Source organism: Sycon ciliatum, chromosome 4 (genome assembly GCF_964019385.1).
Source record: "Sycon ciliatum chromosome 4, ocSycCili1.1, whole genome shotgun sequence".
Taxonomy (NCBI): Eukaryota; Metazoa; Porifera; class Calcarea; order Leucosolenida; family Sycettidae; genus Sycon; species Sycon ciliatum.
In genome coordinates this window covers 16,065,915-16,090,312 of record NC_088646.1, presented here as the reverse complement: position 1 = coordinate 16,090,312, position 24,398 = coordinate 16,065,915, and the positions used below count along the sequence as shown (strand labels likewise).

At 46.2% G+C, this 24,398-nt stretch overlaps 2 protein-coding genes across 3 annotated transcripts in view; both read left to right on the top strand.

Moving 5' to 3' along the window:
- Positions 1 to 1,577: 1,577 nt before the first annotated feature.
- Positions 1,578 to 8,419, top strand: LOC135814664 (roquin-1-like). Of its 2 annotated transcripts, XM_065327825.1 has the most exons (7): positions 1,578 to 2,948; positions 3,191 to 3,241; positions 3,512 to 3,664; positions 3,886 to 4,024; positions 4,265 to 4,870; positions 5,188 to 5,226; positions 5,814 to 5,911. In XM_065327825.1, the coding sequence occupies exons 1-5, from the start codon at positions 2,088 to 2,090 to the stop codon at positions 4,375 to 4,377; spliced, it is 1,317 nt and encodes a 438-aa protein (XP_065183897.1). In that variant the 5' UTR covers positions 1,578 to 2,087; the 3' UTR covers positions 4,378 to 4,870; positions 5,188 to 5,226; positions 5,814 to 5,911. The 2 variants fall into 2 exon arrangements, with proteins under 2 accessions (XP_065183897.1, XP_065183894.1); XM_065327822.1 differs by lacking the exons at positions 1,578 to 2,948; positions 3,191 to 3,241; positions 3,512 to 3,664; positions 3,886 to 4,024 and adding exons at positions 6,448 to 7,165; positions 7,501 to 8,419 and having other exon boundaries at positions 4,412 to 4,870; positions 5,814 to 5,959.
- A 4,390-nt stretch (positions 8,420 to 12,809) lies between these two features.
- LOC135814669 (phosphorylase b kinase regulatory subunit beta-like) overlaps positions 12,810 to 24,398 on the top strand; it is a 41,821-nt gene continuing 30,232 nt past the window's right edge. The window contains exons 1-6 of the mRNA XM_065327830.1: positions 12,810 to 13,112; positions 17,258 to 17,393; positions 19,038 to 19,137; positions 19,709 to 19,816; positions 20,386 to 20,445; positions 20,745 to 20,881. Of these exons, the coding sequence (XP_065183902.1) occupies positions 13,004 to 13,112; positions 17,258 to 17,393; positions 19,038 to 19,137; positions 19,709 to 19,816; positions 20,386 to 20,445; positions 20,745 to 20,881 (650 nt within the window). The 5' untranslated portion in view covers positions 12,810 to 13,003. The remainder of the gene's footprint in view (positions 13,113 to 17,257; positions 17,394 to 19,037; positions 19,138 to 19,708; positions 19,817 to 20,385; positions 20,446 to 20,744; positions 20,882 to 24,398) is intronic.

Sequence of the window (24,398 nt, the reverse complement as noted above, 5' to 3'; positions counted from 1 at the left end):
ATCTACATAGTCATTGTACTAGGGATTCCAGTCAAAATTTCAAATTCATAATTCAAGCTAGCTTGTTCTTGGACAATGTCACCGAGGAAATGAGAAATACTATGGTACCAATTTTATCAAAATCGGTCCAGGCATTCGAAAGTTATAGCCATTTTTCTACAGCGAAATGGGTGAATTTTTCTCTGGCGATCAAATGGGAAATCGGCTCAAAACATGGTCAAACTACTGCATAGCCACCACCTAGCTACATACATTTTCACACGAATCAGATGAAATTTTGTCACAGGTTACAGCCGGCCTCTTATCCTTGCCTTGAGCGGATGACATATGCACGCTTCGATTCGGCGAACCTACCCGTACCCCTCTTCTTCACACCTCTTTGGCCGACAAGGACCTCAAGTCACCAGCACGGCTTTGGCCATTGCCGACAAGGACGGCAAGTCACAAACACGCCAATGTTGATGTTGCCGATGCCGTCTTCTGCAGAGCTTGCAAGTTGCGAACTAAATCCAGAAGACGCTGTCGATGGGAGCTGGGATCAGGCTGATCATGGTGAGAGATACTGCATCAGCTCCAACACCAACCAGTTCGATCGGTAATGACGGCAGCTCACTGTTCTCCGCCAGCGCACGAGTCGTAAATCCAAGCCGCCGCCTGTTCTCCTTGTTCCTCGCAAACAGGAGATAGTACAGAATCGTGTACTACGTCGTGCTCACTAGGCACAGCGCAATCCTGGTCTTCGTGCTGCTTGATACTCGCGATCAGCTGACTGCGCTGGGGGTAACACCTAGTTTCTAGTGTAGATCTACTCTTCTTCCTCGCACTTGAAAAAATCGCCATGTCGGAGGTGCTTTTAGTCCTACTCGGCGCACTCAAATTTTGTTGCGCTGCTCTACCTTGCTTGAGAAAAACACCGGCATGGGTGATTCCGAAAGGTTTTTGGGTGCTGAAGCTGAAAATCGGTTTAAGAATCCCCTAAGATGCCATTTTAGACTTGAAAATCGCCTTCAATTTCTTCTTTGACTGATCGCAATGGCCTAATTTCGCCGCACGGCGATCAAAAACCCCACATTGGACAGCTGAAAACCTCAGGAAGCCACTGGTGACTTCAAAAATCCTCCAGAACTTACGATATCCCAGCGCACTGGCCTAGAATGAGCCGTCATCGCGCGACCAAACTTTTGTGTGTAGCGCGTGGAGAAAGTCCTCGAACCCAGTCGGCCAGATCCTGGAACCCCTAATTGTACCAGTCTAAACGTAGTCTAGTACTACAGTCGTCCCTCTCTAATCCAGCACTTTATAATCCAGCACCCGCGATATTATTAAAGCCAGCACAATTTGCAGTAGCCAAAATGTCCTCTTCAACTTCATGCACGTTCTAGCAGAAAATCAGCACCCTCCCTAATCCAGCAGATTTTCCGTGGCACAAATGGTGCCGGATTAGAGAGGGACCACTGGAGTCTGTACATGCAGTCAGTATGTAGTGTCATGTGCCTGCCCTGATAACGAGTCTGTACAGCCGCGATCGAATCTGTGATTCATATCATGCGTTCCGACATCGAAAATAATTTTTGATTCCCCGGGAATGCTGCTACTACTAGTGCTAGTGCAGTGCTAGCTAGCTAGCTGCTCTCAGAAGAGACTCAAGTCAAGAGAGTCTGACGTGTGCCATGGAGTGATGAATGATTCAAGCTATCGCTTTGCCGCTTGCTCGCCATGACATGGGCCTTGCCACCGTCCTTTCCCAAGGCATTCACCCAGCACAGATCGACAGGACCGTCAGATATTCTGCTAGGTCTGCGATTCTGAGTTCATGCCTACTGCAGAGAGTGTAGCGCATCCACTACATGGCTCGGTAGCGTTGTTTCGTCAAATAGACGGCTTGGTCAGCAGCTAGCGGTGGCAATCATTTCTCCTCCTCGTCAGCTACTAGTAGATCTACTACAATAAGCTTTCGAGTCGTGTATGTTCAAGCAGTGTAAAACATGATGTAACGGCTTTGTTACGTCTCGGTTAGTGGCTGCTACTTTGCTCTTGTTTCTCGCCGTTCGCCGCACATTTACCAAGTTCTCACATTCACAGCGGAAATGCAGGCACCGTCCTGGTCGGAATATGCCTGCTGCCCAGTGTGCAAGCGATCCTATGGCGAAGAGAGGCTACCATCTAGCTTGCTGTGCGGCCATTCGTTGTGCTCGCAGTGCAAGAAGCACCTGAAGCGTGGGGTTTGTCCTCTGGACATGACCGACTTGCAGATGGATGTTGCGAAAATACCTGTCAACATGGCCCTGCAGGCTGTTGCTTTGAGGGACACGGACCCGTCAGAGTTTGCACGTCCATCCTCGTTCGGTGAGCGAGTGGATACACTCATCCATGGCGAGGAGCAGAACCTAAGAAAGTGTGTGGACGCCAACGATTTTGAGAGCTTTCGGGTGGCTTGTAAGAACTTGGGCCGTGTAGCAGAGCACCTCCACCCAGCGGATGCTAGGGCTGTTAGCTCTGGCTCAACGAATGGAGGCAGCAATACCCCACCGCCCATGCAGACCAGAGCCTACTGGCCCAAGCTGTCACGTCCAATGCACAAGAAACTGGCTGCACTGCTGCAAAGTCAGATGGTGCACAAAGAGGGACGTCAGCGCTTGATGAAGTATTCCAGGTCTGTAGGTGAAAGAGCATGCATGGAGATACTGCTGTTGCATCAGAATCAACAGGGCTTAGTGAATGATCTGTGGCAGGCTGTCCGTGCCTGTGGTGGGCAGTTCATGGGACATGTGCTTCAGGAGCAGATCCTTCAGGCAATTTTTCTCCTCACCTCCGATCCACGCCACGCGCTCCAGCGCAAGATCCTGGTCGAGTTTGTGCTACAGCGTCTTGCCAAGGAGTTTGACGCTGTGTCCAAGACGAACGTTGGACACGTTGTGCAGCTCATGTATCGCGCGTCGTGTTTTCATGTGAGTATAGACTGACCATTGCATCACTGTTGTACGACAATGGACATGAGGCGGCGGAGCTGTGATTGCGGCATGTGCACCGAAAAGTTTCTTTCAAATCAGCTTTCCTTGCTTGCATGCAAGTCTGGATCACGGTTGCTACATCCATTCTCATGCCACCAAAGCATGTCAATATATCTGTGTGCGCATGTGGTAGAGCTCAACAAAGAACAATGCTGTCGTTCTGCTTTGCTGTGGCACAGGTGACGAAACGGAACGGCGAGGAAGTCTCCCAGCTAACGCTACGCGAAGACGTAAGTTACCACTTGCACCGTAAAACGATAACATTGGTCATGGAGCCTACACGTATGCAGACAAATGTGCTCTGGGGATACAGCAGAGAGGAGGTTGAGAAAGGAACAAGAGACAGACAGACAGAGGCAGAGAGATGGTAGAGATGACAGAGCATGGCCAGACTCTTAGCCTTGCTTCAGAGACTGTTTTAATGGCTTGCCGATGGATAGTGATGGTGGTGAGCTAATTCATTTGTTCTTGCATTGTTGGTTGCTCTGCTTCCATTGTAGATTCAGAATTACAGTGATTTTCGTGCGCGACACGACATGCAGATTGCCCAGATCGCAATGGAAAAGGGGCTTTACATCACGCCGGAGTACTTTTCCTATCTCCTGTATGGATCCTCTTCCAAGCGCGCACACATGCAGTCGATAATGGACAAGGTGAGCCACATGGCATGGGTCTATGGGATGTGGTCAGGTGCAGTGGTGTGAGTGTGCTGATGCACTCCGGCTCTGTATTCAGATCATGACTGTGTGCTCCGAGTTACTTCTGAACAAGCTAGATTCACTAACCAATAGTAACCATTCTCTTTAAAGGTTTCTGCTTGACTGTTCTGCAAGCTGAAGCGTTCCTTGGGTTTTTTTGTTTTGCTTCCTTACAGCTGATTACAATGGAGTACTTCAAAGACAGCATCGAGAAGGTTGTCCTTGTTGCAGCCAGTCAAGATACAGAAGAAGCAAGCCGGATTGGTCAACTCCGACCGAAGTTTGATGTCTTGGAGAGCATCACCCGTCGCAAAGGTACAGTTTAGTGTCTGCTATCTGTTGTGTCATGTGGCGCCGCATCTTCTGCTGGATTATTATATTCCTGGCGTTAGCGGCCGCCGTGAGTTCCCTAGGGAATGGAGACAAGCATTTACTTTTTTCGGGCTGTTGTGTCTAGAGTGCGGGCCTCTCGCGGCAATATACCTAAGGATCCATTTTTTTCCTGTACTGGTGATAATAAAATGAATTATTCTGTTCCTGTGATTCCCCTCCCAGATGGGGACATTGGCATGGAGGAAGTTGGTCAGGTTTTGGATTCCGTTGCCTGTGTCCTGACTGAGCTTGTGCGCCATCCCAAGGTAAAGTTGCATTGCCAGAAAACGGTTTAATTTGAGGGTTGGCGTTTGCTTTGCGTGCATTTAGTAGGTAGAAAATCAACTAGCATGGACCCCAAGTTAAGGCAGTGTGTGTAATTCTACATGAACTAAGGCTGCAGACATTAGTTAGCACTTTGGTTATGTTGCCTTCACACATAGTCACACACACACACACACACACGCACACACACACACACACACACACACACACACACACACACACACACACATACCCACGCACGCACGGTACGGTGCATTCATAACTTCATAAGATCCCATTGCTGAAGAACAGCATGACATCATCTTTATTACACCTTCTATCTGACTAATGGTCTTCTTTGCCTGTTGTGTTTCTGCCTTGTGTTGTTGTTGTTGTTGTTGTTGCTGCTGCTGCTGCTTCTGCTGCTGCCGCTGCTGTTCTTGTTGCTCTTGTTGTTCTTGTTGTTGCTGTCCTGGGCATGGCTGTTTCCTTCTACCCATGATGTTGATGTCTTTTCAGTACAAGGTGAGATCACAAGCTACATGTACTCTGGTACTTGAAGGGACACACTGTTACAATGTACTGTCTAGGGATGCTGCCGCGGGTTAACTTGGTGCATGCTGCCCCCCCCCCCCCCCCCCTCCCCTCACTCTAAATTCCCCAACTATTATGATTATGATAAAGCACTTGCAACACCGCTCTGGGGGGGGGGGTCTCCGACAGTGTTGGTGCAGATCATGATTGCTACATGTGCCGCTGTGCTGTGTGATGCCCTGTGGTACTATTGCAAGGCATGAATCTGACTAGTCTCTGTTGCTTGCATTTATTCTTCTGCGGACCAGGGCTGGATTGAACAGATTCGCCATAAAACCAAGGGATCGGTAAGCTTCTAGTGCCTGCTGTTGTTGACATAAGGTGTGCAGTGTAGTGCTATTTGCACAAGGAAATGTGTGAGTGCCCATCGAAATGTGTGCAGAAATGGTTGGCTACTTTCAAGGACTTGATCGGATTCAGACGCATGACTTGTTGAGAGCTTCACTCCATACTGTGCCTGCAGTGTACTTCAGTACATGTACTGACACTGAATATCTAGGCGGCCATATTGGGGAAAACCAGGCCCTTCAGACTACTCGTGAAACCTCTGCGACCACTTGCCCCCACTGGAAGAGATGCGTTCCGTATCCTGTTCTCTAGAGTGGGTGTGATTGGCATGTCAACTAAGTGACCGGTGGTGTGTATGCACGGTTGTATGTACATGTAAGTTCAATGTATTGTATGTATGTATGTATGTATCAGTGTCCGTGTGTACAATTGTGTACTGCACCTATCAACTCATACACAGGCTTTTATTCAAAGATTAGTTTCCCTGAGTGTGTAGAAGTGGTTTGAGGATATGTGTTCCAGCATCACTGGTATGTCAAGTCCTTGATCATAATCTGTCTATTGTGCGGCTTGTGTCCATGGACAGACCAAAGTGGGCAAGACTCAAGCGATCAGCTCCCGTTCTGCTGCTCCAACGGATGACCTGCTCCCACGTGGTGGAGGCGGGCGTTCGCGTGACCCTGCAAGATCAACTCCAGCAGAGCACCAATCACACCCACCACCATCCAGCAGGTGAGGAGCAACTGAGCGAGCCAGTGCTTGATAACGACCTCCCAGTGTGTTGAATATCAGTCGTTAAAAAGCAGTCTGCAGTGCAAGGGGGGAGGGGGTATTTAGTAGACCACATTGATAGTGAGTAACACAATTATGCATGAGCTTGGTGTTCCCGTCCAGTCCCCTTCCCATGTATACCTTGATACAGTTATTTCCTGGTGGTTTTCCCACTCACTCAAGTGCTGGTGGCTGGGAAATTGTCAAGGAGATCATACAGGCTGGCTGTAACGTTGTACCTGTACACCCATGACTATACTGCTGTCAATAGTAGGCTAGGCTAGAGTGTGTATTCACGACAGTAACAGGTCACCTTGAAATCTTGGCAGTGATGCATTGGTGACGCATGACGGGATATGTGTGATCAGTGTTGAGTGGTGCAGTCTTACGTCTTTCATTGCTAATAAGCACATTTCTTTCCTTTATTGATATGTGCTCCAATGCAACAGGCCAGCAGAGCAAGCAAGCGGTCGTTTGAGTTCTGGCCCAAGAGGCACTGACCTACATGTGCTTGATTCCCAGCCCCAGTACTACCAGCAGCAGCAGCAGCAACCACATTCGGACTTCAGTCAGCTTGTCGCACGTGGCTCTGGTCCACACGTTGCGTCTGCTCATGCCGCATACGGTGCGGGTACACAACCATCGCACCCATCCTCTAATGCCATGCCGTCGCACACCAGCTCTCGGTTCAGACACGCGCCACCCTCCAACGGTATGCACATGCCACAGCCACCACCGCCACCATCCCACATACACATGCACCACCATCCTGAGCAAACCAACTCGGCTAGCGGAGGCACAGGCTCCGCCGTTATGCAGCACCACCAGCAAGCACCGGCAGCGCCACAGGCCATGCACGGTATGACGCTGATGTCCGACCCTGCGTCGCATGCACATATGAACTACAGCCAGCAGTACCAGCAGCGCCCTCCGCCTAGACACCCGGCACAGAATGTAGTCCCAGGAACACTGTGGCAACCAGACTTGGTCGATCCCAACCACATGCAGATGGGCATGAACTCATCAGCACAGCCGCATGTGCAATATCAAGCACAAGCCGAACCTGCCTCTGCAATGCCTGCTCGGCACATGGTGTATGCTGCCACGCATCAGCACCACCAACCTCGGCAGCAATACCAACTTCAGGCCGGCTATACATCGAGCGATGTAAGTTCACGTAACTGCTGCGGCCTTGTGGTTGCACTGCAACTCTCATTTAGATAAGATTGGTTGAAAACATGGATGTTGAATGGTGTAGGGTATTAGGTGCGTTTAGCTTGCTGGAATCTGTTGATACTATTTTCATTTGTTGTACTTCCGGCAAAGTCACGATGCACTATTAAGTAGTACCTGACTTCTCAGTACATGCCAGGCTGGTGTGGATACTGTCTAACAGTTACTCTTGTGTTGTGGACACAGTGGAGGATGTACACATTCATTCAGTTTCAAGTCATTTCGTTTGTAGAAACCATGCTCTTATCTGTATTTCTTGTACCCTGCAGTATGAGGCAAGAATGGGATCGCAGTTCAGCGATGGCGGCGCACCGAACGTTTCCGCACCCAATAGTATGATGCCTGGCAGCCAGCATCCTGCACACCACCAGCAGCAAATGTCCAGTGCTCCGCACGCCATGGGACAACAGGCCGGTCAGTTCTGGTCACCCAGTCATGCTGCCGCCGCTGCTGCTGCACCTCATTCAGACACTGACCCTGTATCTGGTATCCGCTATTTGCGGCTTGAATGATTTAAAAGGTTCTAGTGTTATTGTAGAATCGTGAACTGCTCGGGAGTCCTTGATATAGAATGTCTCTTTACTGCAGCCCGTTAAACCAATCTTATAGTCCTAATGCAAAAGCTTAGACTCTCCCCACAAAGCAGATGTCAACTTCATCTCAAACTCTACGGAATAACCCGCGCAAAGGTGTGTTATCCATAACTCATCCCGAACGGTATGTTTTGTTATCAGAGATCATATTGATCGTGTCCAGGTCTGTCCTTATCACAGGACGTGTTGCTGCTCGCTACACCTCCTTACAAGACTATTAACTTTATATTGATAACCGTGGTGCATACCCGCTTGCAAACATCATGAGACGAACGTGTGCATACCCGTACTTGAATTATTTGACTATTTCAATAAGTTTTCTTATTGCCGTAAATAACTTGATTAACTCCGTTTTCAATTTTGAATTTGCGGCACTGATTTCAGTCTTGTAATTATCCGTCCTCAATGTCAATAATATACAGATTTGGTATGCAATGTATTGCTCCAATTTTTATGATTTGTGAGCTGTAGACTTAAGGGCACTTTTGAGATAAGGCTGCCCGTATCCTATTGCAATTCCAATCAAATTATTTGTAGAATTTTTTTACTGCTGAGAAATGTTAAAAAAATATATACGAGTACCTACAAGTTGTAACCTGCTTACGGCCTCCATGTATTCCGATGAGCTGGAGCCTACTAATATTCCGTAAGTTGTGTTGCTCAGCTGTGGCTTTTGCCCGATGCTGCCCTTGCTTTCCCCATGGTGGGTGCGCTATTCACTACTCCCCTGGGCTTTGTTTATGCAAGAGCTTCCTGCGAGTGCGATACCCCACCCACGGTGTGTGGTGTGGGCCACGACCATAGCATTGTCAGTGTAGCAGCTGTTCACACTGCATGGCCATGTACTAGCAGGTATACATCCATGTAACATTGTTATTGTGGGTGGATGGACACAGTAGAGCTAACTTATTACTAGTAGATGTTTCCAAAGACGCTGGCCTAGCGGAGAAAGCAAGTTCGTTAGCACTCCAATGCATAGTTATCTCTGGCATTTCCTCATTCACCGGGTGTTGCTGACTTCAATATTCCCAGGGAACAGAATGCTCATAATCGCTGTGATCATAGTGCTCAGTGTGCCTGGCTCAGTGGCTCATGAGCTCTCCACCATCTGATCTATGGGCCAGTCAACTGTACCCGTGGTGTCTATCACCTTGAGTGGTAGTGGGGTTGAGAGGTGCAAAACAATATAATCCAAGTGTGACCTAATTGATGCCCAAGTGGATACCAATACACAAAGCATCTGCTACTGCATACATGTCGCGGTACTACAGCTGTACTAACCGCCTACATGTTACTTCCCCGGGGTAGTACTAGTGGTAGGTCAATATGCATGTATATGTTGCACTGCACAAAGCAGTACTAAGTAGTAAGTACTGTACTAGTAATAGTTAGTTGTGTGACTTGTATCTGATAAAATGTTAATAAAATCCCATGCTTACAAACATTATGATTCACTCATGCAGGACTCTTTATTGTAAATGCCACGCGCCATGCACTGCATACTACACGCCATTACTGTAGTAACTAACTAACTACTTGTTACTTGTATGCATGTACAGTGCGCATTCCCACAGTCATGCAGTTGCCAAAGTCATAGATTCCTCATATCAGGTACAATACATGATTGTACAAGTACCTCTTTGCCAACTGCCAAGTAACTATTTTAGTAGGATCACCAGTCAATGCTGTGCAATCTGCTTCTGATAGAGCTGCTTGGCTCGAAATTGTCAACAGATGCGTTGACCTTACGCAATGAGTGATATGCGAACTGTCATCATTATTATTATTATTATTATTATTATTATTATTATCATTATCAGTCAATGAGTTGTTCCTAGGTCACAAGCCTGTTACTACTACTAGTGTTTAATAGTTATCAAAACTTGGGTGTTGCCTGTTCAGTGCTAGTGGTGGGGTTTACCTGACTCGGGATGTTCTAGTATTAGTAAATGAGACAAAGACTTGAAAGTAAGGATGTTGATCGACACCAAGGCAACCAAAATGGACTCCAGACACTGGTAACTTTGGTAATGATTATGTCACACCACTGGGAGTGACCTGACTGACACACCGGTAGCACATGTATACCGTCAGTGTTGGCGTTATCATCCACCAGTCCAGGGTTGATTATTATCGTGATTTGTTGCATTCATATCAGATAATCTCTTGCATATACAAAATGTACACTGTGTACATAAGTATTGTAGGCTGCAAACAATCTTGTACGATTGTGCATGCGTGTTTCAGAGACGGTGTAATCAATACTAATCATTCACGTGTTGAGGCCGAGTCAAGGCACCTGTTCTGCGGCCGGCATTGTACTGGGGATCCTGCATATCTTTCTCCAGTTTGACTTTCCCTTTTCTTTTTTACAAGATGCACAACTCCCCAGCGGGCGCACGGCCTGGCTAGCATGATGTGAGGCAGTCCTAGTGGGACCTGCCATGCCGCGTCGGCAGCCGGCCAGAAGTCTCGGCATCTTTGAATGGCTGGCCACACCAAATTGAGGGGAATGCATAAGAAAAGCGAAATGAAAGATTTAGAATAGAGTGAGGACCTAGTTCGAAACACAACTGTCGAATGAAGGAAATTTTGACCCTGTAAAATCATAGCCAGTGTACGTCCGCTGTGTCATGATATGTCCCTGATGCACGCTTTGCAGAAGTGATACTGTAGTGTCGCGTATAAAAGCAGGTGCTTACGGCCGTATAAGCCGGTGTTCAAACCATGCTTCTATTCAAGTTATCATTCAAAACAGTCATGTTTCTATGTCAAAATCTTCAGTCTACACTGTACAGTGCACATTGTCATGCATGTAGTGTGCACATACATGTACTTGCACGTATGCTTCTATTCAAATCCTGCTTCTATGTCACGGCACTCTTCAAAAATTCCCCCCCTCCCCCCCCCCCCCCCCCCCCTCCCGAGGGCTGTATTATACTGTAGTCTTGGCCCAGTGTCAGGAGTCTCAGCACAAGGAATAGTAACCACTAGATTTTATTATCCAAACTGATGGTGTCAAGAACAATGACTGTGATATGACATGTTCTATTGCTTCATCAAAGGCGGGTTATGAACAATCCAAACTGTGGCCGGCGATGGTCGCCGGTGCCACGATGTGTATTGTATGCACTCGAGCTGTATAGTGTATAAGTACAGTGCACTTGCACAGTTCTACTCCTGTAAGTGGTCACTGCGCCATAATGGTGGTGTTTCCACTACCATACTTGCCAACCCAGCCAAAGCAAATCCCTTAGTCGCACACCCAGTTTCCCTTAATTTTCTCTCATTTCCCTTATTTTCCTCGTTTTCGCCAATTATTTCGGCCATTTTCTCTTTTTTTGGGCAATTTTTGATTATTTTTGCGTATTTTCCGCAATTTTTGGCAATTTCTTTCTTTCTTTTTATTCGTTTCTAACCCATTGTTCATTGGGGGACCAAAACCTGAGTTTCTTTATTGTCAGATCACCCCTACATGTGTGATTCTGTGAAATGCAGGGCCGCATATGCCCTTGTCACACCACAAAACAACCTTTTTTTATGAACACTCATGGTTCAGTGCCAATACCAGTAGTTTTTCGATCAAAGTCAAAAAGCCCCGGTATGCCGGTAGTGACCATAGTTTCCCGGTATAATACCGGGAAAACCGGTATGGTTGGCAAGTATGCACTACACACACCGTGACGCACACACACACCACACACACACACACACACACACACACACACACACACACACACACACACACGCTTACGGATGTGTCCCCTCCTCATCAATATGTACGTACCCTCTCAAAGTTGTGCTACCAACTATGTTACTGATCTAGAATTGTACTGGAATTGAACGCTATTTAATTGCGTAGAGGAGTCGTTTGTGTCGTCAAAGGAGTGTGTATTCACTTTCATGTCTGGCATGTACATTCTCTCTTGTTGTCCAGGGTTGCTGCACTGTCTATAGTTGTAATTCTCACTGCTGGCGTATTCGATGTGTGTGCACGCTTACAGATTCATATATCAGATATCTATCATCTGCTGTTTATTTTCAACTGCAGGTAAACGTCTCAATTAAATATCGTCATCAACGCTGTGCACAGAAGTGTGATTGTCAGCGTTGTCGCTGATCCTTTTTTCATTTTATTTAACTCAATAAAGTAAACATTTTAACAACAACAACAACAACAACAACAACAACAACAACAACAACAACAACAACAACAACAACAACAATAAGCACGATTCCCAATACATGTAGCACTTTCTGCGATGCGCGACATGCAACATATGTTTGCGACAGTACGTGGTAGGCATTTCCTTGTCGAATGTGTTACATTGCCGAAAGTTATACCGGTACTGTGAATCATGCTTGATCCAACTTAAAGTTTAGTATCTATCCTTATATTTGTTGAACAATAATGGGTAATCAACTTCTCTCATGTCCATTTATGCTCCAGCTCTTGGGTGCATACTGTATACCCACTGAATGATCTACATTGTAGTACAATATCAGTTTATGTCTGTTGATATGTTTACGTCCAAATAATTATATTCAATATTATTTTCACTTCAGCACACAAGGATTGGAAGCCTACAAACACCCTATTATTATTCTTTAGGGTGTTCTTCATTGATTTATTGAAAGATCTCACCTGTTCAAGACGTTCATGTCGACTTTGAGACCGACTTTCGCATCGATGTCGGCTATCGTACAGTACTTAGAATAAAATTAATGATCCCTACCACCCGGGCGCTTTCTATCGCGTTGTCTGAATTCTCCTGGAGGCAGGGCATTGCCAACATGATTACCTTTCATATGAAACAGTAACTACGAGTACTACTGTAGTAGACTATACTACATTTGAAATTATTTCTCGATCTTGAAATTGAGAAAGTTTCCCGGCAAAAAACCACGAAATCGGGAAAAAATGTAAAAAGATATGATTTGAAATGCCAATTAAATAATTATAATACGGTATTAATATTGTAATTACTTGATGAATGAGCTATCAGTGAGCTACAAAAACAGGACACGATTGTATTTCCAGATGCGGTATTGACGTCCGTATTCTTGAATCTGATGGTTGACGTCCTTGTAGGTGGTGTTGTAGCTTCGGCTTGACATGAACGCAGCGTACGTGTGGTGGTAACGTCGGGTGTGATATGTGCCAAACTGGGCATCACCAATGATGTCTGCGACTTCCAGCAAATCAACAGTCGCTGGGTCTTTTTCGTTTGACGGGGATCCTGGAACCACGGAAAAGCGAGCACACCTTGATCATTACTATTACTTTGGTGAGTGCATTTCAAAGTGTTGAAGCCTGAGGTTGGTGTGAAGAAAATAGAATTCTCATATGTACTTGATTGGGTTGCTATTTTCACATGTTCAAAGACAGAAGAATATTACAGGTTTTTTTAAGAACTTATTACAGGTGTATAACATGTTATGCTCACATACACACGATACATAAATTGATAATTCATATGGGTGGCGGGATGGGTGCCATGTTTCCTCAACAGTCCATGCAACGGTGTGACCTTTGTGATTGTGGTACTGTTTTTTACTAGGGAGGTTGCGCACAACGAAAATTCGTAATATTTCGACCTTCCGGGTTCGAGTAACGAAAGTTGCTACGAAGGTCCGTCCAAACGTGACCGAAACAGAGCAGATCTACGGCATTATTTTTCGTAACGTGGAGTGCTAAAATACTGATATTTTACAACTCCCTGTCTTGACTCTCTGTACCCGAGCGCGCTCGCTGCGTCGACCTACTACGAAAAGTTCGCACATTGTGCGTAACCTCACGGTTTACGAATATTCGTTAGCTTTTTTCGTTAAAAAGTTTCGTTACGGAGCTACGAATTTTCGTTGTGCGCAACCTGTCTAACTTTGTTGTAAAGCAGGTTGATGGTTATAGCAATATTATACCACCTCTAGTGATGAACCTCCCTGAAACTAATGAGTGTACAATCAGACCTCGCTTATCCGGTCCTCTTTTATCCGGATCCCTCGCCATCCGGAAGAAAATCGTTGGTTACCAATTCACAGCATATGTCATGCATGCATGCATTATGTGTGTTCGATTATCCGGTTCCCTCGCCTATCCGGATATTTCTGTGGAAAACGGATGTGTGCGGTTAAGCGAGGTCTGACTGTATACAGTCATGACATTGTAGTGATGAAGCTCACGCTTATTCATTTTATTTTCGCTTGCCATCATCATAGTGCACATACAGTCTAGTTCCAATAAGTCGCACACTCAGTTCTGGGTACAACATGATAATTGTAAAATAGAAGAAAACACATGGGAACGAGTTATGAAGCGACTATCCACGACTGTAACAAGATAATAAGCTGTCAGAACGTCACTATCATTATCCGAGAACATGATAATTGTGCAACTCTTCACGATTGCGTGACTTACAGATTGGATACTTCTGTCCCTATCGTGAGTGCATGACTTTAAAGGGCGTGACATTCACGAGTTGACTGTAAGGCCAAGCCAAAGTATATACTTGATGATCATCCCCGCCCGCCTCAAATTTGGGGGCCGCCCGGGATTTTTTTATTTTGTTCGGAGGTCCAGTGCAGTCTGTACGTACGGTGACTGAGCAGTTTCACATTTTCGCAGTGAAACCTGCCGGGAACATTGATTTTGGTCCCAAATGATCACATGCTTTTGGGTTGGACTTGGCATGCACTCGTTGTACCGTACAAAGTGACCATGGTGACTCGTAGATGTCCACACATTTTGAAGAATGCTACCAAGTTTGGCACGCTTTTCACAAAAAGTGTGCTCTGTTTCTGGAGTACTGCTTGGTTGGCATGAGGCTGCTCCATGTGCACCAGCTGTTCGATCCTGTTCTAGATCGTACCAACCGAACACACCCTCAGTGATCAAGCATTAGTGCTTTTAAAGAAATAAAAATAAAATCCAGCCGCCCTCCCCATTTTTTTCTGAAAAAAAGGAGGATCATCAAGTAATCTTTGGCTTGGCCTAATGATCACCTTCAGTATCATCAGCTATAGTCATTAGAAATGTCCCGTCATAACTCCTCCACCATAAACCTTTTTGCATCGTGGTGCTTGATTTTTAAACGCCAGACTTTTCAAGCAGATCGCAGGTCCTGTGAGAGTTCCTCATCAGCTTTGAGTTGCCTGCTGTTGCCAATTCGAGTACCCTCCTCTCCTTTGCTGGAGAACTGAGAAAATCTTTGGTTGCTAGACTCCAAAGCACTGAGGTACTGCGTAGTAGCTTGACTCATCCAGCTTGTTGCTCACAAATGATAATGAGTCTGCCAACGACTTTCACCGTGACGCCATAGTTGTAGTGTGTAACGTCAAAGTCCTATCATTCACAGCTTCCTCAAGCTAACGTTTTGGAACGACATGGACCGCGATCTGAAAATCTGGCTCTCGGAGCCCTTTTAGTTTCAAGACGGAGGGAATCCTATCTTTGTAAATGCATGTGTAGGGTCCATGAGGAAGGTAAGGCAACAACTGTTACTGCTCAGTGCTAATTTCAACGTCCTGTACGGAAGATGTAAACAGTGACCCGATCACCGTGAATGGCGTGTAGGTTTGTACGTAGGCTCAGCCTACAGCTGAGCCAAGCAGCATGTACATGTATGCACATGCACATGGTATGCTGATTCATTTGATACCTCACTTGTCTACTCCCATAGTTTGGTAATAAGTGGCCAAAGTTTTGACAAAGACCAGTGCTTTAGGCGATGCCCACAGTACCTTCAAAGTCGTTGGAATATTAGTGACCATGCTCGAATACAGTACCAGCTTTAGTCTCTCCAATACATAAGAATGTCCATTGTTGAACTGTGCAATACCGTAGTGGAGAATTTGCAAAGAAAGCTATGATAGAGTGTGAGCCCAAGGAGAAGTTAGAGGTGGAAAAATAGGAATCGTGGATATTTGGCCTCAGTTGGTACTGTATCCGTTGTCAATACATTCGTCATGTATTTATAACTGCCGCATGCACACGCTAGAGCCGTGAATGACATGCCATCTTATCTCTGTACTCGGATACAGTGGTAGTTTGGGTGGCGGCATCGGATGTGGTACGAGGTGAATAGCAATTTCTGGACATGCAAATAAAATAGAGCCCCATTGGCTGTGTGTTTTACATTTTTCTTATATCTTTGTATTTATTGTATGGCCTAATCCTTCATCTTTCCAAATATGTGACAATTGCTCTTGCTGTGATCCCAGAGACTTGATAGCAGGACGTTTTGACAGGCCAATTTTTGGCCTAAATTTCAGTGTATGGAATTCTGGACATGAAAGTATAATAGCATCAATAGGCATCCTATACTGCACCATTTTTGTTATTTTTTCTATTGCTGGACTGCAGTTGGCCTCTTCACACTTCTAGCCAACAAGTCCCTGACTAAACAGCGTCTGAAGTGGAGTGCACATGGGGAAGCAAACAATTCGTCCATTACTTCTTATTTTACTCAAAATTCAAAATTCTCATGCGACATAGTACAACAAAACCCGTTGAAATGCCGCACAAGCAAAGGCTATCAACAAGGCACCGACACGAGGAGAAACTACAACAGCCCAGCTGTCAACTACGGCAAGAAAAAACTTTATCAACTCGACTGACTTGACTCTACACGCGACGAAAAATTGTTTTACTCGAAATGTCCAGAAATAGAAATTCACCTCGTACATGTTCGTTATTGGAGGTTGGATCCCGACGCAGGTGATTTGCTAACGCTCAACACCAGTACTGTATTCCTACCTAAAGTTCCATACCGTCAACAAGATTGACAATTCATCTTTACCATCGACCCGCCATAGTGCTGTTCAATTTTAAATTCTGGTTGTTGATACAGTCAGACCTCGCTTAACCGCACACATCTGTTTTCCACAAAAATATCCGGATAGGCGAGGTAACCAGATAACTGAACACACATACTGTATATGCATGTGGCATGTCAAAAGCAGTGACATCATACATACATGTAGACAGGTCCTATGCAGTACAACTGGCGTGCCCAGTATGTAAAACAAGCGAGAAAAATGACAAGTGCATGCAACTGAGTGCTGTCCGCACACACCCAGCAGGTCAAGGACCTCATTTGCTTGTACAACTCCTTGATACTAGCTTCTGCAAGCGCTAGCCAGCCACATGCAACCGGATACGACGAAGCATTTTGTACACATTTTAACCAGTTTGTACACAAAATCATGCACCGGTATGCGGATCGCGAGGTCCGGTTATGTTGTATGCATAACATATGCTGCACATCGGTAACCAGCGATTTTCTTCCGGATGGCGAGGGATCCGGATAAACGAGGTCTGACTGTAGTCATTACGTAAATCCTCACTCCATACTTGCTTGTGGCAGCTCAGGCCTGTTTCCGGCTGTTGTAACTAGAAATTGCATTTATTTGTGCTGAATGTTGTGCTGTGCAGTTAAAACCCATCTGGTCTCGAAGCAGTCTGGGACGCTCGGCTTGTTCAGAAAGGGCAGCAACAGCTTACCAGTTGCGCCGGTTCGAGACAACATCTACAATGCTACCGCTCTCTGGGCGCTTTCTGTTGCCTACAGGTATGGTATATCCACTGGTTGAATATGGGTCTGGTCAACATGCCAAATGATCTCACTGCCCACCAAAATGGCACCAACTCCATTTACGAGTACACATACACGTAAAACAAGACTGTCCTGGCAATTTAGCACAAAGTCCCAAACTCTTGGGCTATGGAACGAACTTTTGTTTTAGGTTGTGATTGTATTAGAAGCACAGTATGTTCTTATCAGCTGCTACAGTGCCGAGACAAGGGTACAGCCCAAAGCGAGAGAGGATATCCCAAAGAAATATTTCGGAAGAAAAGAGTGCATTCATCGTCAATCCCTGCATTTCTGGCGCCTTTCTTGCACTATGTACGGACCGGCCACTGCCCTGTGTAGTGATGCACTATGTACAGACCGGCCACTGCCCTGTGTAGTGATGCACTATGTACAGACCAGCCACTGCCCTGTGTAGTGATGCACTATGTACAGACCGGCCACTGCCCTGTGTAGTGATGCACTATGTACAGACCAGCCACTGCCCTGTGTAGTGATGCACTATGTACAGACCGGCCACTGCCCTGTGTAGTGATGCACTATGTACAGACCGGCCACTGCCCTGTGTAGTGATGATGTACTATGTACGGACCGGCCACTGCCCTGTGTAGTGATGTACTATGTACAGACCGGCCACTGCCCTGTGTAGTGATGCACTATGTACGGACCGGCCACTGCCCTGTGTAGTGATGCACTATGTACAGACCAGCCACTGCCCTGTGTAGTGATGCACTATGTACAGACCAGCCACTGCCCTGTGTAGTGATGCACTATGTACAGACCGGCCACTGCCCTGTGTAGTGATGCACTATGTACAGACCGGCCACTGCCCTGTGTAGTGATGATGTACTATGTACAGACCGGCCACTGCCCTGTGTAGTGATGTACTATGTACAGGCCGGCCACTGCCCTGTGTAGTGATGCACTATGTACAGACCGGCCACTGCCCTGTGTAGTGATGCACACCTACTGTGGCAGCTTGCATAGACCTTTTGCGCGTTGTACAGATGTACGAAGTTCAGTACTAGGGCGTAGGTATGTACAGACCCGGTTGGGTGTTCATTGTGTGCTATGCATGCGCATTTGACCAATTTTAGCCTCATAACTAATGGCAAACAATCCCTTTTCCAGCTTCTTCACTTTGGTTAGAACGAATGACTAGCTAGATCTTTGTCAGAAAAGGTTTTGAAAATGCCTTCAGGGCCCATTTCTTAGTGGAAATAGCAGAAAACACAATAGTGTCCTGCACATTCAACACCCATTAGGTTTTACAGGATTCTACGGGATTTCGTGCATCTGTACAACGCGCAAAAGGCTTATTGGCGTGCAGCAGGTAGACCTGATTAGTCTGTGCAGTAGGAATGGATACGCCATCATCTGCTCACTTGCATTAGGAGGTGGCATTTTGAAAAACGACACCGGTTTTGCACGAATTGTGTGGGGCGCCTTCCTTTCCAAACCATGGTCGGACTGGCCCGGCTGTCTGCTATAGTAAGTTTAGGCTTTGACAAAGTACATAGAGCTTTAGAGGTGGCACTCTGCTATACAAGTACTGTGTATGCGATATAGCTAACCACCTGGATTGGTTGTGTGCTTGCCGTCAAACTTATTGTTCCGTTGCAGGTCGTTTGGCAATGATAATGGCCGTGGCTATGAGATGCAGCAGAGTGCAGTCAAGTGCATGAGAGCCATCCTGATCTGCTACATGCAGAATGCACAGAAGGTAAGTGCATACGTGTACTGTGAAACTTCACTATTCTATACCTCCACGGCCCGTGAAATGTGTACTATATCGCCGAGATACTGTATTCTAGGTCAAATGACTGGTATAGTGTAATAGAGGCTCCTTGATAATATTACTTTATATCCCATAGTATATTCTATCCAGAGTACTTTATGCTGAAGTTTTGCTACACATGTTACTGTGTGGTACACAGTGATGATGCTGTCATCCTTCTTCTTTTGCATTGTCATTATCAATTAGATGATGTCATTTGGTTGTTGGTAGTTCATGCCCAATGACATGCGGAATGTCCTTTTTCATTCGTATCCAGCTTTCAGTTACTGTTGTCCTTGAAGCACCGTGTCTTGATCTGTTTTCATATCGTAGGAATATCCTGGTTTGCCTGTATTATTAAATGTTATTTTTCATGATGTTGTGTACTTGTGTGGGAGTGTCGTTATTGATCTACATTGAGCCTCAATAAGGTTACCATCATATTTTGTGGGTTATTCCAAGTATCGCCGAAGTCGCACCAACCTCTTCATCATATTTTGTGCTGTTCTTATTCTAGGTGGAACGCTTCAAGGAGACACAAAGCAAGGATGACAGTTTGCCTGCCTACTTCCATTATGAGACCGGCGAAGCTATCCTTGATCCGGAGAGCGATGGTCACTTGCAGGTTAGCTCCACCAGACTGAGACTGAATGAGGTTTTGACACTCTGCTGTTCACGTAGAATACAATCGTGACCAAAGAAATCCGACTCACCAGTCCAAAGTAGCGCCGCATTTCCATTCCGATTACGTCATGCACGGTCCAAAAACCCGGTCAGGGGCCGCCTGAGCTTCGGCGCTGCTTTCAGCACGTGAGTCGGACTTCTTTGGCTACGACTGTATTTGAGTAGTTCTAGTGTGCAACTGCTGCTGAAACTACACACATTCATACAGCACTCCTAGTAGAACTGCTCTGGTCAGCTAAAGATGGCCTGGCTGGTGCAGACATGGCTGTTAGACTGACAGGTGATGCAGTCAGAGCCTGACCAACCGGACTGGCTGCTCTACCCATGGCATGGCAAGGCAAGGCCAGCAGGCCGTATTTCATTAGTAGGTTCTGCCAATCCTCCACATGTTGACGACCGCATGATTTGTTCAGAAATCTGCAAGCAGGGATCTGTTTTGACAGTTTGTAATATGGGTACGTGTCTCTTGCCCTTCTTTCCCCGTGCCACTGTTTCTTGTTTTCTCCACAGATCGATGCTGTGGCTCTATATCTATTGCAGTTGGCGCAGATGACATCAGCTGGTCTGCAGGTACACGTACTGTTTTTTTTGTTTTTTGTTTTTTAAGGAACACGGCTGCCGAAAAGCAAAGGTGCCACTGACATAAAAGAAATGTCAGTGGCACCGTAGCTTTGGGCGGCCTTACTGAGTGTGCTCCATTATTCTCTAATTTCTCTTGTCTGGTATTCCCGAGTGACTGTGCTCTGATGGTGGTTCTTCTGCCGACCGGCTTTCTTTATTTCCCTGTGCTACCTGACCACACAGATTGTGTTTTAACAAAATGTTCATTGCGCTCTGTTGGGTATTTTGCAATACGCGTGATCTCACAGGTCATCTTCTCTATGGACGAAGTTAACTTCATTCAGAACCTGATTTACTACATTGAGCGCTCTTACCGCACGCCCGACTATGGCATGTGGCAACGCGGCCGTAAAGATGATCCCAGCCGCATGGAGTTGCACGCCAGGTAACTGTTATGCTTCTCCACTCAAACTACATGCATATGTAGCACTCAGTAAAGCACCAGCTCTCTATTATGTGTTCACTGTCTCTATATGTCATCACCTGTTTACTTCGTGCCTATATGGCTTCACTGCGACTTTCTCTATACAACTCCAGGTCATTCTCTATATAACTCCAGACGCGACTTTTCCTATAATATATCTCCACTCAGGTTGAGACTTTCTCTGTATGACCCCAACTCAGATTCCCAACTTCTCCATACAAAACTGACTCTTATCATGCTTGTTTTCACAGTACATCATAATGAACATGCTCGAGGCAGAAATTACTCAGCGCAAGTCCTCCCAACACTCACAATCATGCAGCACCCACTTAGCATTATACACGGCTACGCTCACATAATCTCTATCAGAATCACACACATGGCATCAGCTACAAGGCAGAAAGGAATACAGCATACTAGGTAGGTACATCAACAGAAGGAAAGCTACTGACAGCCAAGCAGAACCAGGCACAACTACCTTAACCAGTAAGAGGAAACTAGGTCAAGAGGCAGGCATGAGGAACAAAATCCTGACTGAATGCACCTTAACCAGTAAGAGGAAACTAGGTCAAGAGGCAGGCATGAGGAACAAAATCCTGACTGAATGCAAGATATCAATCACTATATCAACATAATCAGTACATCGTCATTGAAGCAGCATCATTATCTGTGGGTTGCAGGGTGCAGTCAATAACAACGACGAGAGCAACGGTTATCAACTATTGGCGGACACCAACCTTCAGGTGGACTGCTGAACATTTCAACGTCAGTTGAGGCATTGGCAGCTGCGGAAGATGATCGATCACTGAGCATACGCACAGGATACTTGCGTTGGGCTGCACTGCTGGCATCCTCCACACTGTACAGGAGGAAGTTGCCAGGTGCCGTATGGTGACCAACAACTACTTCTTTGAAGTACACCCTTGTGCCACTGTTTCTGGAGAGCTGCACCACCTGCAGCTCCATCAAGATTTGCATGCTTGACGTAGTAGACTGCCTGACCAATTCGATATTCAGACATTGTAGGTTGCCACTGGATCTCCAAAGGAAAGTCTTCAGGCTCGTCGGCCGAAGTAGCAGCAGCTTCAAGGCTAGTCTCTGTACCATGTGGACTGGACATTGGGTCGTACGCAGATGAAATAGCTGATGTCGTTTCTGCTGTAAAGATGGGCTCTGCATCATGTGGAGTAGCGTCAAGATGAGCCGGTGTCATTTCTGGTGCGTCCATGCTAGAAGTAGAAGTTGCATCAGCATCTTCACCATCGCAGTCTATGTCAATGCCGTCATCCAGCGGAATGTGCTCAGAATCCAGGAAATCTCTCTCCTCACTGGTCAGATCATTGCGTGCTGGGGTGTTGTAGAGGCTGAAGTTAGGACGCCGCAGGAATAACTCAAATGGCGTCTTGTTCTTCAGACTGCGGTGAGCTCTGGTGTTGTACACATAGTAAAAGTGACTGCAGTCTGCTCGGCCAGTCTGGTTGCTCTTGCAGGTCCTGACGCAAGAAATTCGCCAGCGTTTGATTGAATCGCTCCACGCGTCATTGACTCTGAGGGTGATATGGCCGTCCATTGACTTTCAAGGTCTTGAGTTCATTGATCACCTCTGCAAGATTTGAGTTATTGAACTCCTTGCCGTTATCGGTTTGCAGGATTCTGGGGGCCCATAACGGTACACACATTCCATGAAGACAGCAACAACGTCTTTACCTGATTTGCTTTTTATGGGCCCTCCCATGCCAAATTTTAAAAGCAGTCAACAATATTGCACGCGTACTGGAAGCCACGGCATGCAGGCAACTTGTTCTGATCCATTTTCCAGCGGCTGTTGGGGTACGTGGCCAGGATCGTCTTCCGTGCGAGGCTTGTTTTTTGCAGAGGTTGCTGCTTCCTGCAAAGCACACAGTTGACGTGTTGCTTGAACAGAACTTTGATGTTCTCACGTACAACAGGATAATATGAACAACAAAGACTTTCGTAAATGGTCTCAGCCTGTCGATGATCACGCGCGTGATCAGCAATGATCAGGTTCACCAGCGCATCCTTTGTCACACACGTCCGGTGGGAAACATTGAGTTCTGTCGATTTTACGTACAGTTGGTTGCTCTCCATATCGTACAGAAACTTGTCTACATACTGTTGCACTTTGGGATCGCTGACGGTGAGTTCCATTGTTGCAAGATGCTGGCTGATTCTACGCTTCCCCCACTTGGGGTTCTCAGCCTTCGCTTTGCAAGCCAGCTTTGTCTCCTCCATTGACACCCAAAAACTCTCCGCATTTCTGTCCTTTGTTTTGGACGAACCCCTTGTGCCCTTTGCCACTCTAATGGCATCAGTAGGGCCTGGGTCGTCGTCCATTTCCTAACCGCAACACCACAACGCTACGAGTAAAACATGGCCTACATATACTGCACTTCCATCGTAGTGAAACCTAACTGGTCATGACAAAGACAAATCCTCAACTCACCGACAAGCACCCACAAGGAGAACTTTATGCAGCGCTGTGCACGTCAACTACGCCCAAATTTTGGTGCCATATAGCGAAGTTGCGTATGTCAACTATGCCCAAATTTTGGCGCCATATAGCGAAGTTGCGTACGGAAAAAGCCATCTAGAGACAGTGACGACAAATAGAGAAATGATGCCGCACTGAGCGTAACATATGTCCTCTGAGAAAACAAACGAAAATAGGCAAATGAGCTTGTGACCGGGAATCTATCCCTTGCCCGTATCAACGCTTTGCATGTTTAGAGGAAAGCACATCCGATTCAGTATATCACCCACACCCACCAAGGCTGTAAGGAAAAAAATGGATATACAAGCGAGGGTCCCTGGTTCGGGTCCTGGTGGTGACAGTCAATTTTTTCTTCAGACTTTTCCCGTTTGTGTCTTTTCCCTCAAACCAGTTAATATACAGTCGACTCGTGATATATTAAACCAACACTATCGTGCAGGAGAATTAGTTCTTCGTAGCCGAAGTTCTTTATAACCGAAGTGCACTCAGAAAATAACGTTACAAGCAACCCGTCATGACTGGCATGCGGCACACTTTATTTACCTACAACATATGGTTCTTTATAAACCAAAACAGTTCACTATAAAGGATCAATTTTGTATTGGTTCAAACAGGGACATGGACACTGGTTCGCTATATCCCGAAACTCACTATGTGCGAGTTCGTTATAAGTGGAGTCGACTGTAGTTACAACCTTTTGCGAAATAGTGCTAGACACAGCTAGATAGACTGATAGTAACTCTTGGCCAAAGGTACTGTAGCCACGTCCAGTGTCAGACAGTGTCTTGTTGAAGAAAGCCAGTGGTCGCCACATACCCAGTAGTCGCCACATTCCACATACTGCTGCAGTACAGTGGCCACACAGGCATACATTGGTCGGATGCATCAGTCATGGCACAGATCGAAACTTGTGCCCAGGGATGGCAGAGCAGAGCGCCTGAACTACTTGTGTTACATTTCCAGTGA

What these genes read in the sequence shown, in the direction of transcription:
- LOC135814664 (XM_065327822.1), top strand. Translation starts at nt 4,694, where the DNA reads ATGGTCTTCTTTGCCTGTTGTGTTTCTGCCTTGTGTTGTTGTTGTTGT. An exon ending in TGATGTCTTTTCAGTACAAG is followed by an intron (nt 4,871 to 5,187) that starts GTGAGATCACAA and finishes TCTGCGGACCAG; the next exon opens with GGCTGGATTGAACAGATTCG. An exon ending in GCCATAAAACCAAGGGATCG is followed by an intron (nt 5,227 to 5,813) that starts GTAAGCTTCTAG and finishes GTCCATGGACAG; the next exon opens with ACCAAAGTGGGCAAGACTCA.